General features: G+C 34.3%; 1 protein-coding gene across 7 annotated transcripts in view; it reads left to right on the forward strand.

Moving 5' to 3' along the window:
• Positions 1-23,827, forward strand: part of LOC101894901 (ephexin-1) — a 150,821-nt gene that overhangs the window by 104,162 nt on the left and 22,832 nt on the right. For 2 of the 7 annotated variants that reach the window (XM_059126310.1, XM_059126309.1), the window contains exon 3: positions 1,203-1,300. In XM_059126310.1, coding sequence (XP_058982293.1) covers positions 1,203-1,300 — 98 coding nt within the window. Of the gene's footprint in view, positions 1-969; positions 1,129-1,202; positions 1,301-4,896; positions 4,966-8,058; positions 8,263-23,827 lie in introns of those variants that run through there. The other 5 variants (XM_059126311.1, XM_059126314.1, XM_059126315.1 and 2 more) reach the window with 5 other exon arrangements.

The raw sequence follows: 23,827 nt of genomic DNA on the forward strand, positions 1-23,827 counted from the left end.
CAGAAGGAGTGGACCGATATTGTTCATCTTAACACCAGACCTTGGCTTAATATAAATATTGGGATGTGTGAAATTTGAAGACAATCGGACTCTTACATCACATTTTATGAGAGTTGTAATTTTTCAAAATTTTGACCATTTGTGGGGGAGGTACTTGATGGAGTGGACCGATATTGTCCATTTTCAGACCTGACCTAGCACTGACGCAAATATTAGGATTTGCAAGTTGGAGCAAATTCGGATTATCCTTTCTCTTTCTGTGCAAAAAATATATTTTTCGAAAATTTCCACCTCTTGTGGGGGAGGTACCAAAAGGAGTGGACCGATATTGCCCATCTCCGAACTCGATCTAAGTTTGACAAAAAATGTTACGATGTAGCCAATTTGGACCAATTTTGGCCGTATCAAATGATATATACCCTCTGTAGCCATATGGCTGAGGGTATAAAAATACAAAATAAATAGATTTTTTTTTCCGGAAGAAGTCAAACACACGATGCTACAATAAAAACAACAACATAAAAACAATAATTTTTTTTTCTTTTTTTTTTCAACAAAACTCAACACTTTCGCAATGTAAAAAGTTTTACGTCTTTATCTATTTGTTTACATTTCACAATGGTTATCGGTTACTTATCTTTGGAAAGGGGGAACAAAGTTGTTATCGATCCATTTGTTTAGACTTCACCGAACCATTCGCACATACAGGCATTCATATATAGCCCAGTAACCCAGAACTGTTTTATTTATTTAGTTGCTGTTGTTGTTGTTTTTATTGCTGATAACTAATCATTGTGTTGTTGTACAAAAACAATAAAACAACAACACAAGCGAAAGAGTTAAAAAATGCAACAACCAAACGAAACGAAACAATCCAACGACGACCACCCAACCAACCAACGATACGAACCCCCCAACACTTGGCCTAATCAGCCAGCCAGCCAGCCAGGCAGTCATTCAGTCTGTTTGTCATATCGCATGGCATCGTAGTTCTAGTTGAGATTTTGTAATGAAATGTTCGAGCATTGTTGTAGTGAGCTATGCTCCCATTGCCATCGCCAACACTCCAAGCGAAAATGGTTCGGTTATTATGGAAACGGCCTATTTGGAAACGCATTTTGAATATCGGTATTTGGGAGTTTGAGATATTCGGATTAGCATTTATGTTCTGTAATATTTTAATTTTCGCTTTTAAATTCCAGTGTCTGCGAGAAGGCCCACAAAAGTCCCAGCTGGTCAAGGCGTGTGCGCGAGAAACGTCTGCATCATCAACGCAAATCGAGGAGTTACATCGAAGATGGTGAGTCTCAGATTTATGTTTGTTTAATTAATTAATTTTTTTTAATAATTATAACAATATGTTTGTCGTGCTACATTGTGATTTATATATGTATATATAATCGTATCAAACGATGGAAGAAAAAAAATTTCGAAAAAGTGTTAGCATAAATTTCCTATGTGATCCAAACTTAAAACATCTTAATATTTGTACTTAGAACGAGTAGAAGATGTGTCCTCTACAGATACCTCTCCTCACAAAAGGTTTTTATAGAACAAATTTCCGAAAATCTCAGTTTATCAGACCACGAAAGGTTATTCTCAGATTTTGTAGTACCCTTAAGGAATTCTTTCCCCATTGGGATATAAGAGTTTGTTTTTAAAATGTTCCTGCCGATCATAATATTAATTGTTTCTCCATTAAAGGGTGAGATAAAAAAAAAACTGCAACAAAGTCAAACGCCATAATTTTTATTTTTTTAAATTTTATTGAATGAAAGCAAAAAATAGCGGAAATAGCATCAAATTTTAGAATTAGTTTAGATTTGTTCGAATTGGTCACCTTTGGCACGAATTATAACCTTCTAATGGCCAATGAAACCGTCACACGCTGCCCAAATGTTGCTCTGCGGTATTTTGGCCCGTTCCCGGCGAAGCGCTTGCTTGAAGTGATCGACACTTTGGTATTTTATAGTGCCAACCTTGCTTTCCAAAATACTCCCGACACAATAGTCCAACGGATTGGTATCCGAAGATTTTGGTGGCCATTGTGCGCTGGAAATGAAGCGAGGAACCTCATTTTGTAACCACTCTCGGGTGGCGCGTGCTGAGTGCGATGGTGCTGAGTCCTGTTGGAATATCCAAGGTCTGCGGCCAAAATTATTGCCTGCCCAAGGCTTTAATACACCCTCCAGAAAAATTTCGCGATAATATTCGGCATTTATTCTGATGCCACGGTCGATTAATACGAGCGAAGAGCGACCATCGACTATTTTGGCGGCCCACATCATTACTATGGCCGGCGCTTGAGTTTTGGTGGCCAACCTAAGGTGCACACTTTCAGCTGACCTCCTTGACAAGTAAACATGATCATTTTGTTTGTATACAAACTGCTGGATAACGAATGTTTTCTCATCGGAGATGGAGAAAACCAAATTCGACAGTTCGCCACTTTCGGCCAAGCTCTTTTGAGTCAATTGTCTTTCTGTTGCGGTGTAAGTTCTTGCACTTTTTGGAATTTCAATGTCTTTACCCCGAGCTCATTTTTCAATATTTGCCAAATGGAATATTGCGATATGTTCAGCTCACGAGCCATTTTTCGGCCACTGCGATGCGCGTTTACTTTTCGAATCATTTCTGCTGATGTTGCTGTTTCTTCCGTCCACTTCCTTGACGTCGGGCTACGCTACGCCAGTATAACGATAACGAGCGATGGTACGAAACACAAAAGATTTATTTACATTTAACTGCTGGAGTCCTCCCTGAGCTCATTTTTCAATATTTGCCAAATGATATATTGCGATATGTTCAGCTCACGAGCCATTTTTCGGCAACTGCGACGCGGATTTCAATCAAGTCGCTTCTTTATTTTTCGAACCATTTCTGCTGATGTTGCTGTTTTCTTCCGTTCACTTCTTTGACGTCGAGACACAAAAGATTCATTCACATTTAAATGATGGAGTCCTCTAACGATAGCCACTTGTAGTTTTCCAGCCAAATATAAAGAATTCAAACTATCGCGCTTGAATTCCATCACGAACAACTTATTTTCTGGAAAATTCTCACCTAAATGCTTTTATAGGCTTGTAAAAAACATAATGAGCTGTCACTGGAATAATTTTAACAACTGCCGGACGTGTGACTCAGAAATGACAGCAGTCTGAAGTTGGTTGCAGTTTTTTCATCTCACCCTGTATACCCTCTCTAGCCATTTGGTTGAGGGTATAAAAATCGCAATATTTTAACTCTAATACACCATTCAGCCAATCAAAAAATGCAATTTAGAACCTTTTTGTACTTTTTGTATAATTTTGCTATAAGTGAGAATCTCCAAAAATGTCATCTCATCTAGTCCCCATTCACCATTCAAAAAGTTCTAGCTATTGTAAATAGCTCAATATCAAGACATAGGGATTTTGTACGTTTTCATAACTTCCGTACCCTTAAAGGACTCAAGTCAAAATTGCAGCTCTTGCTGATCGATCAATACCAATGTTGTAACGTTTTGTGGCTTTTAATACTTTTTATACCCTTAAAGTACTTTTTGAATCCTTAATATATCTTCATACAAAAATTCGACGATATATGCAAGAGTAGTGCCAAAAAAATCGATCGATCTGAGTATGTTTTAGTATTTTTCGTACACCGTAAGAATAAATTTTCATTTTTGTTTCGTACCCTTAATGTACGACTTTTCTAATGACCCTCTATAAGACTGGTAATCCTGTAAACTTTCAAAATTCTAACTAATATTATTCGTTCAATAGTCATGCTGTATTCTTTTGCACATTTTAGTGCCTTTCGTACCTCTAAAGTACGATTTTGAAATTCCATTGTTTTTCACCCCTTGGGAAAAAAAATCAAACCTCTAGCTCTCTTCGATTTCATCTTCGTAACAATGGTTTACCATTTTATACTTGTTAGTACTTTTCGTACCCTTAAGGGACTTTTCCCATCCTTAAAATACTTTCGCATGAAAATTCGATTATATCAGCTATCTTTACCGAAAGACACAAGAAAAATTTCAAAGTTCTAGGTCTTATCGATCGCTCAAAAAAACGTACCTTTTAGAACTTTTCGTACCTTAAAGAAAAAAAAATTAAAAATCGTGTTTTATCCCACATGAATAGTGATTCGGTAAAAAAGTTCCAAATTTTAGCTTCAATTAATCGTTCAATAACAATTTCGTATCATATTGTGCTTTATAACAATTTTCGTACGACTTGTCTAGGGCTCTCCCCTTCCAGACTGACCTTCTTGCCAATTTTTAATATTCATACTCCATTCGGTCTTTCAATAACCTCGCTATACTCTTTTCTTACTTTTTCGTACCCGAAAAGTACGAATTTTCAAATTCTGTAGTGTTTTACCCTATTATACATGGTGTGTAATCATGTCGTACAGTTTTGTACCCCTGAGTACTTAATGTATCTCCGTACGCTATATCAGATCCCTTTATAGAAAAAGTGGCCCCAAGTAAAATTTCGATCGAGTAAGGGAAAAGTGTACCATTTAGAACTTTTTGTACTCTTATAGAACAAATTTCGCACAATCTTGGCTTATCGGATCACGATAAGAAGTTTTAGTACCCTTATGGACCCATGAAAAGATTTTGAGACCTTATATTCTATCCCTATTGGGATATGAGTGTTTGTTTTTAAAACGTTCCTGCCGATGATATTTTAATTGTTTATCCATTACAATTAACAAAAACAACAATATCATGACAATCTACTAAAAATCATTAATATAACACACACACACACACCAATTTTTGTTGCACGCCAAAAAAAACCCCGTTGCTACCACCAAGTCTCTGTGACTAAAGTGAATCTCAGTGTTTAAATTAATATCAATGGATATTAATAACCATAACTTTTTGAAAATACCAAATTTCAGATGCAATTTACTGTGAAGTGGAATAAATTCTTAACTAAAATTTTTCAAAATTCTTAGTTCTAAGTCAATGTAAGTACTTGGAAGTAAGCAACAATTATTTGTATTTATTAAGCAAATATTTAATATTAATAATTTTATTTTAGCACTAAAGCATGAATTAGAGCTCATTATGGCAAATATAATTTTAGCAAAACTTAATTAATTTTTAACCTCTAAAAAGCCTTGAAATCAACAAAACATAGACTTACAATTCTATTTAAATTATCTTCTTCTTTTCTGTACAATCGATTTTTGAAATTTTTTAATGGTGCATCATAGACACAGGCTCATTAAAGTGGTTCCCGTATAGCTCCATTGGCCCATCAATCTATGTTTTAGTAACCACCACCAAGAAATATAAATCCAATGTAAACATTGCAATAGACCATTTTTCTTAAAATCTAAAGTATACTCTTAGGCGCAGTAAAACTACACCCAACAGCCTAACCATTTAGTAAGGTTGAATTGACTATTCAAAGCAAAAAATGCTGACATTTATACATACTTCCAAACATCTTGGGTTTCTACTAGAAGAATGAATGTCGGATTCAGGAACTATACAAATATAAAAAATAAATTGTAAAAAAATTAAATTAATTAGTTTTCAAAGTCGAGTAGTGACTTCACGACAAATGATTGAGAATAGAGTTTGTGAGCGACATCTGTTGGGCAACAGAAATAAAAAAATTATTGATTGACAATGTGTTTACTCTAAAGAAAATCCACCACAGTCTCTAAGCCTTGTTGAAGCTCAACTCTAAAGCAAACCCACCACCATCTCGGCCATCCGAAAAAAGAGATGATACTCATCTCACCTTATTTAGCAAATGCACAACCATTTCCCCCACAATACAGTGTTGAATTAACTACACCAATGTGGAGGATAGGGGTGAAGAGTGGATGTGGGGAGCAATTGATCAACGCTAAATATGTATAGGAGCATACCAGAGATGGAAAATCGAGTGTATCGAGGTACATTTTCAAAAATGGTGACATTTTGTAAAAAATTATATTTTCACATCGATTTATTTAGGAAGTGTCCCATAAATGATTAATTGTCAATTACACTATACGACAAAATTTTTAATAATTATAAAGAAAATCCAGCAGCAGCAAATTAATCTGAATAGAGGGAGAACGTTTCCGACTCTTTCACATTTTTTTGGAATTTTCGGATCGAGATTCCTTGGAATTTTTTGAGTTTAGGTGTATAGTATCTTTGACAATCTTGTTGGTAGAAAACGTCAAACCTCACGCGGGTCAGGACTTCGTTTTTTTTTTTTTTTTTTTTTTTTTGAAATCATAGCAGTTTTTAAAACCTTTAAACTAGATCGTGGAAAATCACAATATTCTAAAAAAATATTTGTCATAAAATTTTAGCATGGTCCAGAAAGACATCAAATGTCTAAATCTTAACTAAATCGGTACTTCATTTTCCAATTCTTATACCCTCCACCATCCAATTTTTATACCCTCCACCATAGTATGGAGGGTATATTGAGTTTGTCATTCCGTTTGTAACACCTCGAAATATACATTTTAGACCCCACAAAATATATATAATCTTAATCAGCATAAAATTCTATGTCGATTTAGCGATGTCCGTCCGTCTGTGGAAGTCACTCTAGCTTCCGAACGAAATAAAGTAAGTTGATAAAATTTTACTCACATGTATATTATGTCTGCAGGACTTTTGGTATTGAAAATGAGCCATGTAGGTCCATGTTTTGGTATAGCTCCCATATAACGGTACCACCCGATATTCGGTATATTGATGATTTTAGCGACATTATTCACCGGAATTGTTTCAAATTTGGTATTTGAAGTTCGTAATGGATACTACAGCCTATGACAACAAATTGTATGTGTAGGTCTACGTTTTGGTATAGCCCCCATATAACGGTACCTCCCGATATTCGGTATTTTGATGATTTTAGCTTCATTATTCACCGGAATTGTTTCAAATATGATATTTGAAGTTCGAAATGGATACTAGAGCCTAAGACAGAGAATTATCTGTGCAGGTCCACGTCTTCGTACAGCCCCCATATAACGGTACCTCCCGATATTCGGTATTTTGATGATCTTAGCGACATTATTCACCGAAACGTCGTATTTGATGTTCGTAATGGATGCTACAGGCTGTGACAGAAAATTGTCTATGCTGGTCCAGGTCTTCACACAGCTCCGATATAACGGTACCTCCCTACATTCGATATTTTGATGATTTTAGCTACATTATTCACCGTTTATTTCAAGTTTCGAATTTGAATATGGTAATGGCAATGCCTATGTAGGTCCACGTCGTATAGACCCCAATATAACGGCTATATTCAGTATTTCTAAAATTTTAACAGATTTCAGGGGAGGATATCCCTCTCATATATAAGTTTCTTTTGGACTTTAAATTATAACTATAATCCTAAATGGTGTGATTTAATCCCCACAAATTTTCCATAAAAACTTTTCTTTGTTATGTGAAGCTCTACTAAATATCCAAAGTGGTGTAGGGTATCATAAAGTCAGCCCTGCCCGACTTTAAGCCTTTCTTTACTGGTTTATCTTTGAAAACTTGTCTTCTACCTTCGAAAAACGAATTTTTCAAACGAAAAAGTACCTTAAACAGTACTACATGTTCCATCTCTGGAGCGTCGCAACACTGTATCAGACATCTCATGAATGAACCGAACATGGTGAGATTGCGATAAAACAAAGACACGCTCTGCACTCTCCCTGAATAAAAAACGAATTTTTGTTACATTGGCTAATTTTATGAGGGCTTAAGTATGATTGTATCTGATGAGGGGGAGACAGGGCATACGCTTCACTTAATTTCAATTAAAATTTCAAAACAAGAGAGAGAGAGAGATAGGGGCCAACTGAGACACTTGCCAAAGAGAGTTGGCTGGCATACAAAAGAGAGATGTGGCGTAAAATAACCCAACGACAGATAAACAGACCTTTAGTAAAACTTGTTGAACAACAAGTTTTGTTTTATTAGCTTTGTTTTCGGGGAGTATGGCGATCACGTAAATGGACTCCGCCAAGGGGATCACAAAATCCAGCAACAACAAATGCAATTATGAGCGCAAAAATTGAAATCATTTGTTGTTGTTGTTGTTGAGATAGTGGTGGTAGTTGTTATTTTTGTCTCGTTTCGCTTGGGATACATTCAGTTATTCAGTTGTGACTTAAATTTAACGGCGAATAGATGTTGCGCGGCGTATTTACGTTTGGATTTTAACGGAATTTCTGTTTTGTAGTTTATCTGGTTTTTCATTTTTAATTTCGGAGTGTGTTTTTGAATTGACATAAAACGCAAAACTTGTAAGCCAACGTCGCTGTCGTGGAGTGCATTTTTTTTTTTTGTGAAAATAAACAAAAATTCAAAATTGTAAAGCCCAAAAGAAAATCAAAAAACAAAAAAAGATAATAATTAAATTAATATGCTAAACACAAGGAGAAATTGTGGAGTTATTTATTTTGTGTAACATCCAAAAAAAAAAAAATAAATAAAATAATATCACAAATTTTGGAATTTAGCCAGAAAAAAAAAATAATTAAATAAATAAATAAAACAAAGAAAGGAGTGAAATTTGTTAAAAAAATAAAAATATGAACATCAATTGAAAATTGATGTCATTTTGAAATGATAAATAACAAGGAATAGATAAAATAATGAAAAAATCACAAAATTAAAAAATAATGCAAATAATATGTGGAATTCAAAAACATTAAAAAATGTGTTGAGAAAATTACTACAAACGAGAGATAAACAGAAAAATTTTAAAATTATAAATAAAAAAATGAATCATTTCATTGATTATTACGATATGGGAGATACTTACGAAAATTACGAAATACATACAAAAATAATAAATAAAAGATGGAATAATTTTATTGACAGTCGCAATCGCGATTTTCTCGGAATAAAATACAAAGATCTTTAGTTTCAAAACCAATTTGCATTTAGAAAACTAGTTTAGAACGTCATACAACAATGAAATTGAATTTTCTGTTTGCATTGCAATGCCACAATGCAGGGATGGGAAATTAAATATTATGTCATATATGATTCGAAATATATTTCAATTAATTTATTTCATAGAATCCAAATGTCGAAATTTCAAACGGGAATTTTCTATGGGAATTTTTGATTTTTATACCCTCCACCATTCCATGGAGGGTATATTAGCTTTGTCATTCCGTTTGTAACTCCTCGAAATATTTATGATAAACCCTACAAAGTATATATATTCTGAATCAGCATAAAATTCTAAGACGATTCAGTGATGTCCGTCTGCCTGTCTGTCGTAATCACGCAATCTTTCGAACGAATTGAGATAGATTGCTACAATTTTTCACACATGTGTATTTTCCCTGAAGGCAGGTTAAGTTCGTAAATGGGCCATTTAATCCATGTTTTCGTATAGCCCCCATATAACGGTACCTCCCGATATTCTCTATTTTGATTACTTTAACGAATTCACCCGAATTGTTTCAAATTTCGTATTCGAAGTTTGTAATAGGTACTACAGCCTATTTCTAAAATTGTCTGTGCATGTCCACGTCTTCGTATAGCCCCCATATAACGGTACCTCCCGTTATTTCCCAGTGCCCCCTAATTGATAATCAATTCATGATATTCCACGTCCAAACATCTAATTTAAAAACGGTTTGAAGATGACAAAAGTGGACTTGAGTAAAATAAGTATTCGAAATTTTGGTACGGAAGCTCTCTCAAAAAAATTTGGCTCCGACTGGATTTTATTTAAGAGATTATAGTCCAGAACGGCCTCTTTATCCGGCCAGGAAACCTTCGTAGCCAGACCCCTTCCGAAATATTTTAGACTATTTTCCTTAAAAAAATTAATTTTTTGTCTGTTGGGTTCTGAGGAATTGTTTTGAATTGTATTTCTGATCTTTTCTGGGAGAAATGTTACTGACGGAACGTTAACTTGAAAATTATGCTTCGGAGTGAACTTTAGTTCAGGGATTGTAGCCCTGACTGTACTATATCTGTGAGATATTGGACCTGATCGGATCTAATCTCAATTTTATTGGTTGTAGCCAGATCTTATCTCTCATAAAATGATCCTCGTATAAAATAGTCCTGATCCGACCTTTTCTCACAAAAAATGGCCCTAAACGGATCTTGTAAAGGAAAAAGTCTGGCTCCATCTTTACCGGACCTTATCGTGGAGACCTGACCTAATTTCAGAGGAAAAATATCTTTTTGGAACCTTATTTTAAAGCATGTCATAACTCATCTCAGATATGGTAGACAAGGCCGAAAATAGTCCTTTCTGATATTATCCGGATCCTACCGGACCTTTTGAGAAGCTGAGAGAGAATCTTCCTATTCTGGCCGCATTCTATCTCAGAAAAGAAGTTCTGGCTGGATTAACCTCAGACATATGATCGGACCTTATCTCAGAGAAAATAGTGCTTCCGGGTCTTACTTCAAAAATTCTTACCACAACTTATTTGAACAACATTTAGTCTTTGTTGAACCTAATTTTAAAGAAAATAGTCCTGATTGGGCATTATCTCAGAGATAATGGCTTTGAAAGGATATTATCAAAGGGAAAGAAGACCATCTCAGAGAATATTATTTCGGGAAAAGTCTTTACCGGGACTAATTACAGAAAAAAATGATCCCGAAATTGATATTTGCACTAGGGGTACGTAGGTCGACGTTTGTCTGTGCAAACAATTACAAAATCGACTCATATCGGAAATAGTAGTTCTGAACGAAATAATCGAACTTTATCTCAGAAAAATGGCCACGGCCCCGGACCGGCCTTTAAATCAAAGAAAACACACAAGAGATACCTAAAACAAATATGTCCGCACATAAGTGGACTTTTGATCAATCGACTTCTTTTGTAGAAAATTTTCCTTTTGGGAATCTAACTCTAACTTATCTCAAAAAATGATCCTATTTACATCTAATTTCAGAAAATTCAGATTATTTCTATTTTCCCAACAATTAAAAAAATGAACTTGAAGAGACCGGAAGTCGATTTTTGTTATTGACAAAGTAGTTCTAGTACACACCTTGTCTCAGACTCCGACGTACCCAAAAAAAAAACTCCGCTTTACAACTTATCCTTGGTTCTTTCCAACATTTTTTTTTTTTTGTTTTTGGAAAATATAAAACTTCCATCCCTGTTATGATCACCGAGCATGACCAGCACCACCATAACAGCTGGAATTTGCTCATGTTGTTAAAAGGTAACAATGATCGAATGCAATTATCTGGAGAGAGAGAGAGAGCGAGGAGAGCTAGCCAATGGTTACTTGCATCCTCTAGAGGGGTACAATAGGTGGAACATGTTGTCATCAGCTGGTTATAACCAGTTGTTGTGGTTTGGAGGAACCAATTTAGTTACCTAGTTGTGTTGTACAGCTCACCAAACATACACAACACGACAACTCTGTGAACTTTTGTGGCTAAATTCTGTTGCTGACTAGCACTTTTTTTTTGGCGATGAACACCATTGGCCATCAGTCGGACTTGTTTTTGGGGATGATGACGAAATTCGTCATCATCACCGTCAGTCAGTATTGTTTAGCGCAAAAATTGAAAATAAAATATATACAAAAGTAAAGAAAAAAATGAAACCTGAATACAAGCTGAAGAGCTCTACAAATGTATCCACCTACCTCCCTTCGAAAAAAAAAAAAACAACAGCTTTGTCTCGTCCACTGTCTCGTCTGCTGTTCGTAAAACCAGTAAATTGTTTATCTGCTGAACCTTGAAAATCATCGAAACACACAAAACAACTTCATATAATTTTCGGCTTAAATTGCTTGCCAGCTATAGCTGCGGCTGCTCCTATGCAAACAAAACAAACAACAAACAAACTGTGAACCACAAAAAGCTAAGCCATGAAAAAAAGTAAAGAAGCCACCATTACTAAGCACTGCAATTCGCTGCTTTGGCACATGTTCGTGTCATAGGTGGAGACATTGTTTCTCTTTCATTTTTTGTTTCTTTTGAATTCGAAGGTATCATGGACATTCCAATCCTCTTCAAAAAAAAAAAAAAAAAAACTTGGGTTGACTTTAAATCTTTTTGTCTTTTTGACACATGCCATGCCTAGATGTCGCGATGAGAGAAATTCCTACGGGTCATGACAACTAAATTTTGAAAATGTTTGAATTAAAGTTTAGAGAAATTTGTAATCCTAAATAAATTTTAAGTTCAGGAGATGGTTTTATGGGGATCTATTCGGAATATATAAAATATTAACGCAAAATACTAAAGAGGGTGTTGAAACAAAATCCATTTGTTACACAGTTTGTCCAAAGAGTTTGGGGCTTAAAACACACATTTTGGCCAAATCAAATGTAGACCCTCCGTAGTCATAAGGCTGAAACCACAAAAGTCCTCGATTATGATTTTGAGAGTCGTTCTTAAATTATTTTGAAAAAAAAAATGTCCACGATTAAGAAGCTGATGGTAGTTTCAAATATTTTTTTGAAAAAAACATTCCTTCGGGATTTAGTCTTTCCAAGAATAATAAAAAATACAATATTTTTCTAAGAATAATTAAAAAATCCTCGATTATAGATTTAATAGTCCTTAAAAAAATAAATCAAAATTATGAATCTGCTCTTAAAAGTTCCCCAAGAAATTTAAAAAAACCACGATTGTAGCTTCCAAAGTTTCTTTAAGAAGTGTTTTCCGGTCCATCTAAAATATTTTGAATAAACTTTTACACTGTGCGACAAAATTCCTTTTTTTTCAAAACTACAGGACAAATGACAAAATATGATGAAAATCATATTTTGAAATTTGAAATTTTTTGAAAATATTCCCGTCTTAGTATACGTACTGAAGTATTCTATTTTCATACTTCTCCTAATACAGATAAAAATCGAAATTCAATATTCATCTCAGGTTTCTGGTTGAGAGAAGTATTTAGATATAGCAAGTTGTAAAGAATCTATGATATGTTTCGCAGACAGACAAAAGTATTGAAAATTGTGACCATTTGTGAATGAGGTAAAAGAAGAGGTTGGCAGATGTATATTATCTTCACAACACATCTTGCGTTAGTAAAAACATTTGGATGTGTGAAATTTGAAGAGAGTTGAACGCTTATTTAGCTTTCTTTGAGCGTTTTGTTTTTTCAAAAATCTTGAACCCTATGTTGGCGAGGTACCAGAAGAAATGGACCGATCTGTACCATTTTTACAACAGGTCTTGTCTTGATGGAAATATTCGGATGTACCAAGTTTGAATAGAATCTGATGTTAATTTCGCTTTTATGAGCTTTATGGATTTTATGATCGTTTTGGTTATTCAAAATTTCGACCCTCTCTGGGGGAGGTACCAGAAGAAATGGTCTTGTGTTAATGGAAATATTGAGTTTTATCAAGTCTGAACGGAATCGTATGTTAATTTCGCGTTATATGAGCTTCATGGATATTAAAAATTTTGACCTTTGTGGGTGAGGTACCAGAGGTCGTTGACCGATATTACCAATCTTCACAGCAGATCTTCTGTTAGTAGAAATAATGATGATGTGTGAAATATAAAGAGAACCAGATGCTCATTTCGGATTTTATGATCGCTTTGGTTATTAAAAATTTCGACCCTCTGTTGGGGAGGTGCCAGAAGGAATGCTCCGATCTCTACCATCTTTATAACAAGTCTTGTGTTGATGAAAATATTGAGATTTGGCAATTTTGAATGGAATCGGATGGTAATTTCGTGTTTTATAAGCCTAATAATTGTTCAAAATATTGACCCTTTGTGGGGGAGGTACCAGAAGGAATGGACCGATATATCCCATCCTCACACCAGACCCCTTGGTTCTATAAAAATATAGTGATGTGTGTAATTTGAAGACAATCGGACTCTTACATCACATTTTGTAAGAGTTATAATTTTTCAAAATTTTCAACCTTTGTGGGGGAGGTACGTGATGGAGTGGACCGATATTTTCCATTTTGACCTAGCACCTGACCTAGCACTGACGAAAATATTAGGATTTGCAAAGTTGTAGCAAAATTGGATAATCCTTTCTCTTTCTATGTAGTAAAATATTTTCTTTGAAAATTTCGACCTTTTGTGGAAGAGATACCACCAGAAGGAGTGGACCGATATTGCCCATCTCCGAACTCGATCTAATTTTGATGATAATAACACGATGTACCAAGTTTGGATCAAATTGGATACTCACTTTGAGAGTTACCGTGCACACCAGCCAGCCAGACGGACGGACACCCTAAGATCGACTCCAAATATCCTGGAACGGACTTGGTTCAAAGAGACTTAAGGTCTAAAACCGTTATTTTGTTAAGGCACATGAAGTACATCTATATGGGGTTTATAACAAAATTTGGACCTATATGTATATGTAGCCCAGAAAATTATCTGTGCAGGTCCACGTCTTCGTATAGACCCAAAAAACGGTACCTCCTGATATTCGGTATTTTGATGATTTTAGCGACATTATTCACCGGAATTGTTTCAAATTTGGTTTTTGAAGTTTGTAATGTCTATGCAGGTCCAGGTCTTCGTATAGGCCCCATATATCAGTAGCTCCCTATATTCGGTATTTTGACGAGTTTAGGTACAAAACTCACCGAAATTGTCTGAGATGTCGTTTTTGATGTTCGTAATGGATGCTACAGCCTGTGAAAGAAAATTTTCTATGCTGGTCCAGGTCTTCGCACAGCTCCGATATAACGGTACCTCCATATATACGATATTTTGATGATTTTAGCTACATTATTCACCGTTTATTTCAAAGTTTCGAATTTGAATATGGTAATGGCCTAGACCCCAATATAACGGCTATATTCGGTATTTTTAAAATTTTAATAGAAGTTTTTAAGGATTTTATTTTTTGAAAATTTCCAAATTCGTTCCAAATGGCGGAGGGTATTTAAAGTTTGGCCCGGCCGAACTTTCTGCTTTTTTTTTTTTTTTTTTTTTTTTTTTGAGAAAATCTCCACTTGTCCGACCGATTTGACCCGAAAACACCAAATTTCGTTCCTGGAACCTTCAAACTCTAATTGGATGCTTTAAAAACCTTTTGTTATGATGCTTTTGCCTTATGATGTTTTTTTGATAAATGCCGCTTGGACCTTTAAAACAGCTAAATTTAACCGATCCCGCTACTTCGGGACTCCGACGAAGTGCTACGATCGGAATGAAGAAAACGGTATATTGTTTTCTTCTCATCTTAGATGGAAGGATATAAATATCGTCCCGTTAACTGAGGACTCCGGATTATTTCCTATTTTTATCAATACCTTGAGAAAATATAAGTTTTTTCCTAGTGAGTTTTTTCCATAGTGACGTTGGGGAACAAGATTTTTTTCCAATTCCCATTTTTTATAGCGATGTAGCCCGATTTGCCAAAATGTTTTTTTTCTGGTGGTCGAGGACAAACCAATGTGTTATCGGCCCAATTTAAAAAGATTTGGACTGGTTGCTCCACAAGTTTAAAAAAATAGACCCACATTTCATTTATTTTCAAGGAAACTTGTTTTCCCAAAACCAATTTTACAACAATTGGGAAGTCGATTTGTGTGCTGCTCATTAACCGGCAAAAGACGAAATGCATGACAAATTGTCAATTGTTCCGTTGTGGCGCGTTATTGTTCAGATTGTATGTGCGTCGTATGTCTGTCTGTCTGGTTGGCCGTCTACGCAATCGTCGTTCATTCACATTTGTCACATTTTTGAAATATTTTTTGTGGTTTTGAAATTTATTTTTTTTTGTATTAGATTTGCAATTGCAAACTATAGCTTTTTTTGGTTCAAAATCCTCCCCTTCCAAACGAAAAGTTGGTAGGTGTTTGTGAAATAAATGTACAATGAACTCTTTGAGCCAAATGTGCTGCTCCATATGGAGATGTGATGTGCTAATGGCGATGATTATGATGATGTTGGCGATGATCAAGTGCCTTTGTCTCTGCTCCTCCTATCTGTGACTACTACTACGAGCTAATGGAATGTGGCGTTATATGCCCGCATTCGACTTGAGCTTGATAAGTTTTTTTTTTTTCGCTGTTGTTATTGTCTATTATTACATTTTCAAGTTGTTGTTGTTTTTTTTTTTCGATTGCCATTTCTTGTGTTGTTGTGGTTGTTGCTGCTGTTGTTTTTGCATTTCACATATAAGGCAAATTTCAGTTTGTGCAACTTATTTGCTATATGCGGAAGCCATGCATTAGGCATGGTGTGATGATCCACTTGCTTCACACTTGGGCGATGGTGGGGCCATGTGAGTGTGTGAATTTGTGTGTGCAGATGGAAATGGTAATCTAAAGCGAAAAAAGTGCAAGTATTCGTTGGGTGCCTGAAATTTGTTGTTAAATTATGCCACAGGCAATGGGGCGGAGAGAAGGAGAGGGGAAAGGAGGATGCACCATATCTGTCTAGGTGTTTTTTTGTTTTTAATTAAAATATTGCAATTTTTCAATTGTATTAATTTTGCAAATGCCCGGACATAAATGAATCGCAACGACGAAAATAGCTGTGAGCCAAGACATGGAAATTACCAGATACCTGGGGTTTTGTGTTTTAGTGCCTTTTTGGCGGATTTATTTGAAATAACCTCCGTGTAGGCCATAAATAAATTTTAAAGTCATAAATAAAATAGCCAAAAATCGTACGCTTCGTGTTGTTTGGTTTCGTTTTGGGGATGGGGCATAATTAATGACTCTTTTAATATTTGTAACTCTGGTGCAGACAACCATCATAATTTTGGGAAAATTTTATGTTTTACGTTTTAGGTGATGTGAAATATGATTTTATGTGAAGGTTGTCCAAGCTAGTTATCACTGAAGATTGGTGGTTAACCTGTCTGATCTTTAAAAACTGGGCTAAATGCTTCTTGCTGGTGAATTTTGAACTTTATTTTTTGTAAACTTTGCAAGTCCTAATATTGTTATTGGTGCCAAGTCAGGTGGGAAAATTGACAATATCAGCCCTCTCCATTGAATGCAACCCCACCCCCATACGGTAAAAATGTTATAATTTAAACTCTGATAAAATCTGAAATAAATGTCCGATTGCCTTAAAATTTCGCATATCCCAATATTTTTATTAACGCAAGATCAGGTGTGAGTATGAAATCTATATCGGCAAAGATATCAAAATTATGAGTAACCAAACTGCTCACAAAAACGCGAAATATGCACCCGATTTCTTCATTTAAGTATTTTACACATCCCCATACATATTTCTACCATCACAAAATTTGGTGCTATGATGGGTTATATAGACCCAAACCTTCCGTCTTTCCTCACAAAATTTTCAATGTCCAAAATGCTCTTAAATAAGCTACCGATACCTTCACCACAACGGGTAGACATTTTGAATAATTATGTCTCTCATAAAATGCAAAATAAGCATCAGATTCTCTTCAAGTTCCTTGTGTTCCGGTTTGAAAATGATATACATCGGCCTACCTCTTCTGGTACCTCTTCCAAAAAGGTTCACGGTTTACAAAACTTATATCTCTCATGGTGTCCGAAACACCAGATTATTAAAAAAATATATTATAGATGTCGGATTTCCTCTTATTGTCCACATCCATATATTTTTTGTAAGAAATATCAAAGCTAAACTTGTTGACTTTTCTAACATATTTATATTCCCAAATAGTTTTAAAATATATGTGAGCCATAATAGAGAACATTTAAAAATATTTTTAGAAGTGATTTCAATACTACAAACGATGGATTTTAATAACACAATAAAGTATTGAGAGAATATAAAATATTTTAAAATTTAAGAATAAAATAAGATAAAAAAATAAAAAGTCGATGTTCTGTTCTTTAACAATTTTTAAAAAAATCTAAATTTGTAGCATATTTAGATTTTTTTTTAATAATTTTCAAAGAACAGAACATCGACTTTTTTATTTTTTTATCTTACTTTATTTTCAAAATTTTTTAATTAAAAATCCTCATTATATTTTAATAGAAATGCATTTATTTCTATGAAAATATAATTTTTTGAGGGTTTTGAAATTTAGTGAATTTTTTCGTATTTTTATACTGCCCACCTTGGAAAGGAGGGTATATTAATTTTGTCATTCCGTTTGTAACATACCTAAATATTCGTCGTAGACCCCACAAAGTATATATATTCATAATCAGCATAAAATTATAAGTCGATTTAACGATGTCCGTATGTCTGTCTGTCCGTCTGTTGAAATCACGATACAGCCCAAATTATTTGACGTCGAGCGTCAACATTTAGCAGAACAATTTGTATTGTGCCTAGGATGGTGGTTAGGAAAATGTGATATATCGGTCTACGTTTTCGTCTAGCCCCCATATAACAGTACCTCCCGATATTCGGTATTTTGATGATTTTTGCCACATTTTTTCACGGATTTGTCTAAAAATTGGTATTTTTGGGTTATAATGGGTTCTAACGGTTACTTTACCCTAAGGTGGAAGGTATTAAAAATTCCGTATGGCCAAACTTAATGTTTTTACTTGTTTTATATTTCTTGAGTACTGCAGTATTTTGTTTCACGTCACAGAGATAAAACAAGATACAGACAAACATTGCAAGGTTTATTACTCTTATCAGTGCCCTAGAATTGTAACAGTTTTATTGTGATAATATTATTTTAGTTTGAAAGAATTTTGAAATTTTTTACAGCTTTAGATTTGGGAGAAATATATTTTTTTTTATTTTTTTATAACAAACCAAAAATATTAAAAATAGTCGCAAAAGTATATTGGTTTCGTTATGAGATACTTCATAAAAGAAACCTTCAATCCTCTAGAATCAATCTTATCACAATTTGCTCTTTAGCTTCAATGTAACAATCAATTGATTTTTTTTTTTTCTTTAATTCTCATTCGACGCTCATCAAATGTCGGATGAAGGAAATTTATTGATTGTTTGTCGGTTTGTGGTGGGTCAAACTTATATCTCCCAAATTATTTTACGTCACAGAGATAAAATGAGATAAGGACGGTACATTGCAAGGTTTATTACTCTTATCAGTACCCTAAAAGATTGTAACAGTTAAAATTTGAAGATATTACCCACTTTTTTCAAAAGAATAATGAAAGAACTAAGACAGTATATTGCCTCTAAGTTGAGAAAAAAATGTATTAATTTTTTAAAATTCAATTTTTTAATGAAAAAATATTTTTTTTTTTCCATACAAAAATCAATAAAAATCGCATAAAGTGAAAATTCCATATTGGTTTCTTAAGAAGTTTACTCAGAAAAAAAAAACCTTCGATCTTCCAGAATCAATCTTATCAAAAATTTGCTCTTTAGCTTCAATGTAATAATCAATTGAATTTATTTTTTATTTTCAATTCGTTCTTATTCAACGCTCATCAAATGTCGGATGTAGGAAATTTATTGATTGTTTGTCGGTTTGATGGTGGGTCAAATTAAAGTTCATAATCTTAAAATGTTTAACCTTGTTTCGGAAAGCATTGACTTTTAATTTATGTCGTTGTTGTTGTTGTTTTTGGTATGGTTTTGTTCATTTATGTGTTGTTTTTTTTTGTGCTGCCGTAGTTTACTCGTTTTATTCAGTATGTTGTTGATTGTTATTTGTTTTATTTTGGATTTAAACCGAAACAAATGTAATCAATGTGAACCGCATATAAGTTTATTAGAGGGGGGATTATAAAAAATGTACACATGGGGAAATGAAAGACCTATAGAATATCTTCTCCCTACAGATAACTTATAAAAGGTATGCAGACCGAAAAAGAACCTACGAAAGTATATTGCAATAATATTCTCCGGAAATCAACATTTTTTGTGAACAATGTAACAAATCTCCTTATATTTTCAATTTTAATGACTGACCCCATTTTAATATACACACATATGAATATGCCATGCATAGTTAATAACAAAAAAAAAAAAAAAACAAAACAAAAGATGTAATCTGCTCACAGAGCCCAAGCAAAGGCCCATACATCAGTGTAATTATAAGTTTTGATGATGATGACAAGACAAAAACGAAAAAAAAAAGAAAAACAAAAATACGACACAAAAAAGCAATTTGTATTGGATTAAGAAAATAGAAATAAGAAACATAGCAAAAAAAAAATACGAGGGCGGGGATTGGTCATCGTCTTTGTCAGGTATGACCCACGGACCACAATAACTTTTTTCTTTATACACATAATTACAGCTAATGGGAACTTTCTTTCCTTCTTGATTTCTTGATGATTGGCAGGGAAAATGATGGCAGAGAAAAAATGCATTTAAAAAAAACAAGTAAAAAAACATTAAGTTCGGCCGGGCCAAACTTTTAATACCCTCCACCTTAGGAAACATTAGAAGAAATGTGGCAAAAACCATTAAAATGCCGAATATCGGGAGGTACCGTTATATGGGGGCTATACCAAATCGTGGACCTACACATGCAAGGTTTCGCCAACGGAGCTAGAACCCATTATGACTTACAAATACCAATTTTCAGACAAATACGTGAAAAAAATCATCAAATTACCGAATATCGGGAGGTACCGTTATATGGGGGCTATACCAAAACGTGGACCTATAATTACAATGACTCGCCACACGAACTGGGACCCATTATGATCTACAACTACCAAATTTTCAGAGAAATTCGTGAAGAAATGTGTCAAAAATCATCAAAATACCGAATATTGGGAGGTACCGTTTTATGGGGACTATACCAAAATGTGGACCTATACATGCAATGTTTTGCCACACGTACAGGGACCCGTTATGACCTACAAATACCAATTTTCAGACAAATCCGTGAAAAAAATGTGGCATAAATCATCAAAATACCGAATATCGGGAGGTATCGTTATATGGGGGCTATACCAAATCATGGAGCCATACATGCAATGTTTCGCCACCGGAGATGGAACCCATTATGATCTACAACTACCAAATTTTCAGAGAAATTCGTGAAGAAATGTGTCAAAAATCATCAAAATACCGAATATTGGGAGGTACCGTTATATGGGGGCTATACCAAATCATGGAGCCATACATGCAATGTTTCGCCACCGGAGCTGGAACCCATTATGACCAACAAATACCAATTTTCAGACAAATCCGTGAAAAAAATGTGGCATAAATCATCAAAATACCGAATATCGGGAGGTACCGTTATATGCGGACTATACCAGAACGTGGACCGATATATCTCATTTTCAATACCAACCATCCTAGACACAATACCAATTGTTCTGCTAAATTTTGGCGCTCTACGTCAAATAATGTGGGCTGTATCGTGATTTCAACAGATAGACAGACAGACGGACATCGTTAAATCGACTTCGAATTTTATGCTGATTATGAATATATATAATTTATGGGGTCTACGACGAATATTTAAGGTAATTTAATATGTTACAAACGGAATGACAAAGTTAATATACCCTCCTTTCCAAGGTGGAGGGTATATTAAATATATTACAAATCTTCACTATAAACAATAGCAGTTTTTTTTTTCTTCAGGAATGATATCCACTATATCACAGTCTTTATGGTTATTTTTGCTAATATGTACTTTATTCATGAACCCAGAGATCAGTCATCACATTTCCTTGGCATTTTATTTATTTCCTTTATCTTTTGTCTAAGACAACAACAATAAACAAGCTGAGATATTTGTTTATATGACTAAAATAATTGCATTGTTCATTGCTTACTTAAATTTAAAAAAAAAAATAAAAACCTCTGAAAGTTATTCAAAAAATTGCAAAATTGCACCTTAAACAGTCCTTCTAAAAATATAAAAAAATTGAAAGACCTCCAAAAATTGTTCATAAAAAATCACTAAACTCGGATATTTTTTTAATAATAATTTGAAGAATCTCGTGATTGAAGCATTGAAAATGGTTTCCAAATATATTAAAGAGTTTTCACATTCATTCCAAAATTAGTTTCTAAAAATCCGAGGTATACATTTGTAATTCCACCCAAAAATGTTTTGGAAAAACCCAAGATTAAATTATTTTAAAAATATTTTGAAACAAAAACAAGTAACAAGCAGTAAGTTGGGTCGGGTCGAACTTTGAGTACCCTTCTGAATACGCTCATGGAATTTAAAAAAAATAACAAAAAAAAAGAACAGTTGGAAAATGCTGTTAAAATCATTAAGTACCTGCATAGGCAATTTTCTTCGACAGATTGTAGTACTCATAATGAACTACAAATTCGAAATGTGAAACAATTCCTTAAAATCTTTAAAATACCGAATATAGAGGCATACCGTTATATGGGGGGCTATATGAAGACATGGGCCTGCGTAGACAATTTTCTGCCATTGCGAACTACAAATATGAAATTTGAAACAATTCCGGTGAATAATTAATCTAAAATCATCAAAATACCGGATATATATGGAGGTACCGGACTATACAGAGACATGGACATGCATAGCCAATTTTCCGTCACGGATTGTAGTGCCCATTACGAAGAATCATTACGAAATTTGAAACGATTCTGGTGAACAATGTCCAATTTTTATGCAATCCGTCATGCTGTTAGTTGTTGTAGTCCATTTTACAACAAAATATAATACAATGGTCATCCAAAATGCTAGAATTCTTCCCTGTCCTTAACTCTCTTCACAGACGTGTCGATTGGTTTCAATTGTGTGATCGGAAAAACATTTCTGTTTTTGGTTAACTTGAACCCCTAAATATTTTGCAATCATCTCCAAAAGCAAGAAGCCCCTCTGTATCTACAAATTTAGACCCATCTATATGATTTACTTGTCTACGATATTTGGTTATATTCGTCAAAGAAATCAGCATAAAATACCCAGAAGTTCGCCTTTTGTGTATTTCGGATATAGCCTGTAATTAATGCTGGTATTTTTTTCACACAAAATTAGTGGTCCATTGTACCCGCTGTCCTAAACTCTAACTTTATGCGAGATTTCGTGTCCTTTGGTTTCTATTTGTGACCTTTATATAGTTGTTGGTCCATTTCAACCCCTAATATATTGCAGACATCTTTGAAAACAATAGGCCTAGCCCTTCTGAGCCCAACCCAACCCTTGTGAAATTTTTCCTAAGGATCGGACGATATTTGCAATCCTTATATAATAAATCCAACCTGTGTTGCAAGGTGAAAAAATATTAAAAAAAATATTATAAGTCAAATTGAAAAAATCGCATGCGATAAAAAAATATGAAAAAATAAAAAATGTCACATAATACTACAAAAATGTATATTAACATCATTATTGGCATATTTTTTTAGATTTTATACTTTTATGTCAAGAGGGCATTCTGAATTGACAAAATTTGTCAAAATCGGTCCAGTCATTCTTGAGATATAGGCACTCTAACTAACATCCCCTTCTTTTGTATATACACATTTTATATATTTCGCTATATATATTCGATATTTTTACTATTGGCATCTACGTAACGGTCAGAATGGACCTGTTCGTCTATTTGTGATTTCCGGGTTTAAAAATATTCGTAGTTTAATGGAAAGTTTGACTTTTATTTAACACAAATGTTGTGACCATCAAGGCTTCTGCCCAGCACTAAGCTCTAGCCCCATGCTAATTTCCGCGTCGATTGGTCTATAATTGCGACCTGTAGAGCAACTGCAAAATCAGGAATTTTTCAGTTTATGGTCCATTTCAACCCATAAATATTATGCGATCATCTCCAAAAGACATAGGGTTCTATTCTGACCCTAGCCCCACCTCCATTCTAAATTTCGTGAAGATCGGGTCATAATTGCGACCTGTAGAGGTGTTACATAATTTTTGGTCCAATCAAACTTATAATACCTCCAACACATAGTATTGTAGGGTATAAAAATTATTATAACTCATGATTATAACTTAGGAAATTGTTCTAAAAGTAGTTAAAAAACCTACGATTCTACTTCGATATATGTTGTAAAATGAAAAAAATC

The sequence above is a fragment of the Musca domestica genome, unplaced genomic scaffold, assembly GCF_030504385.1.
Source record: "Musca domestica strain aabys unplaced genomic scaffold, Musca_domestica.polishedcontigs.V.1.1 38, whole genome shotgun sequence".
Lineage (NCBI taxonomy): Eukaryota > Metazoa > Arthropoda > Insecta > Diptera > Muscidae > Musca > Musca domestica.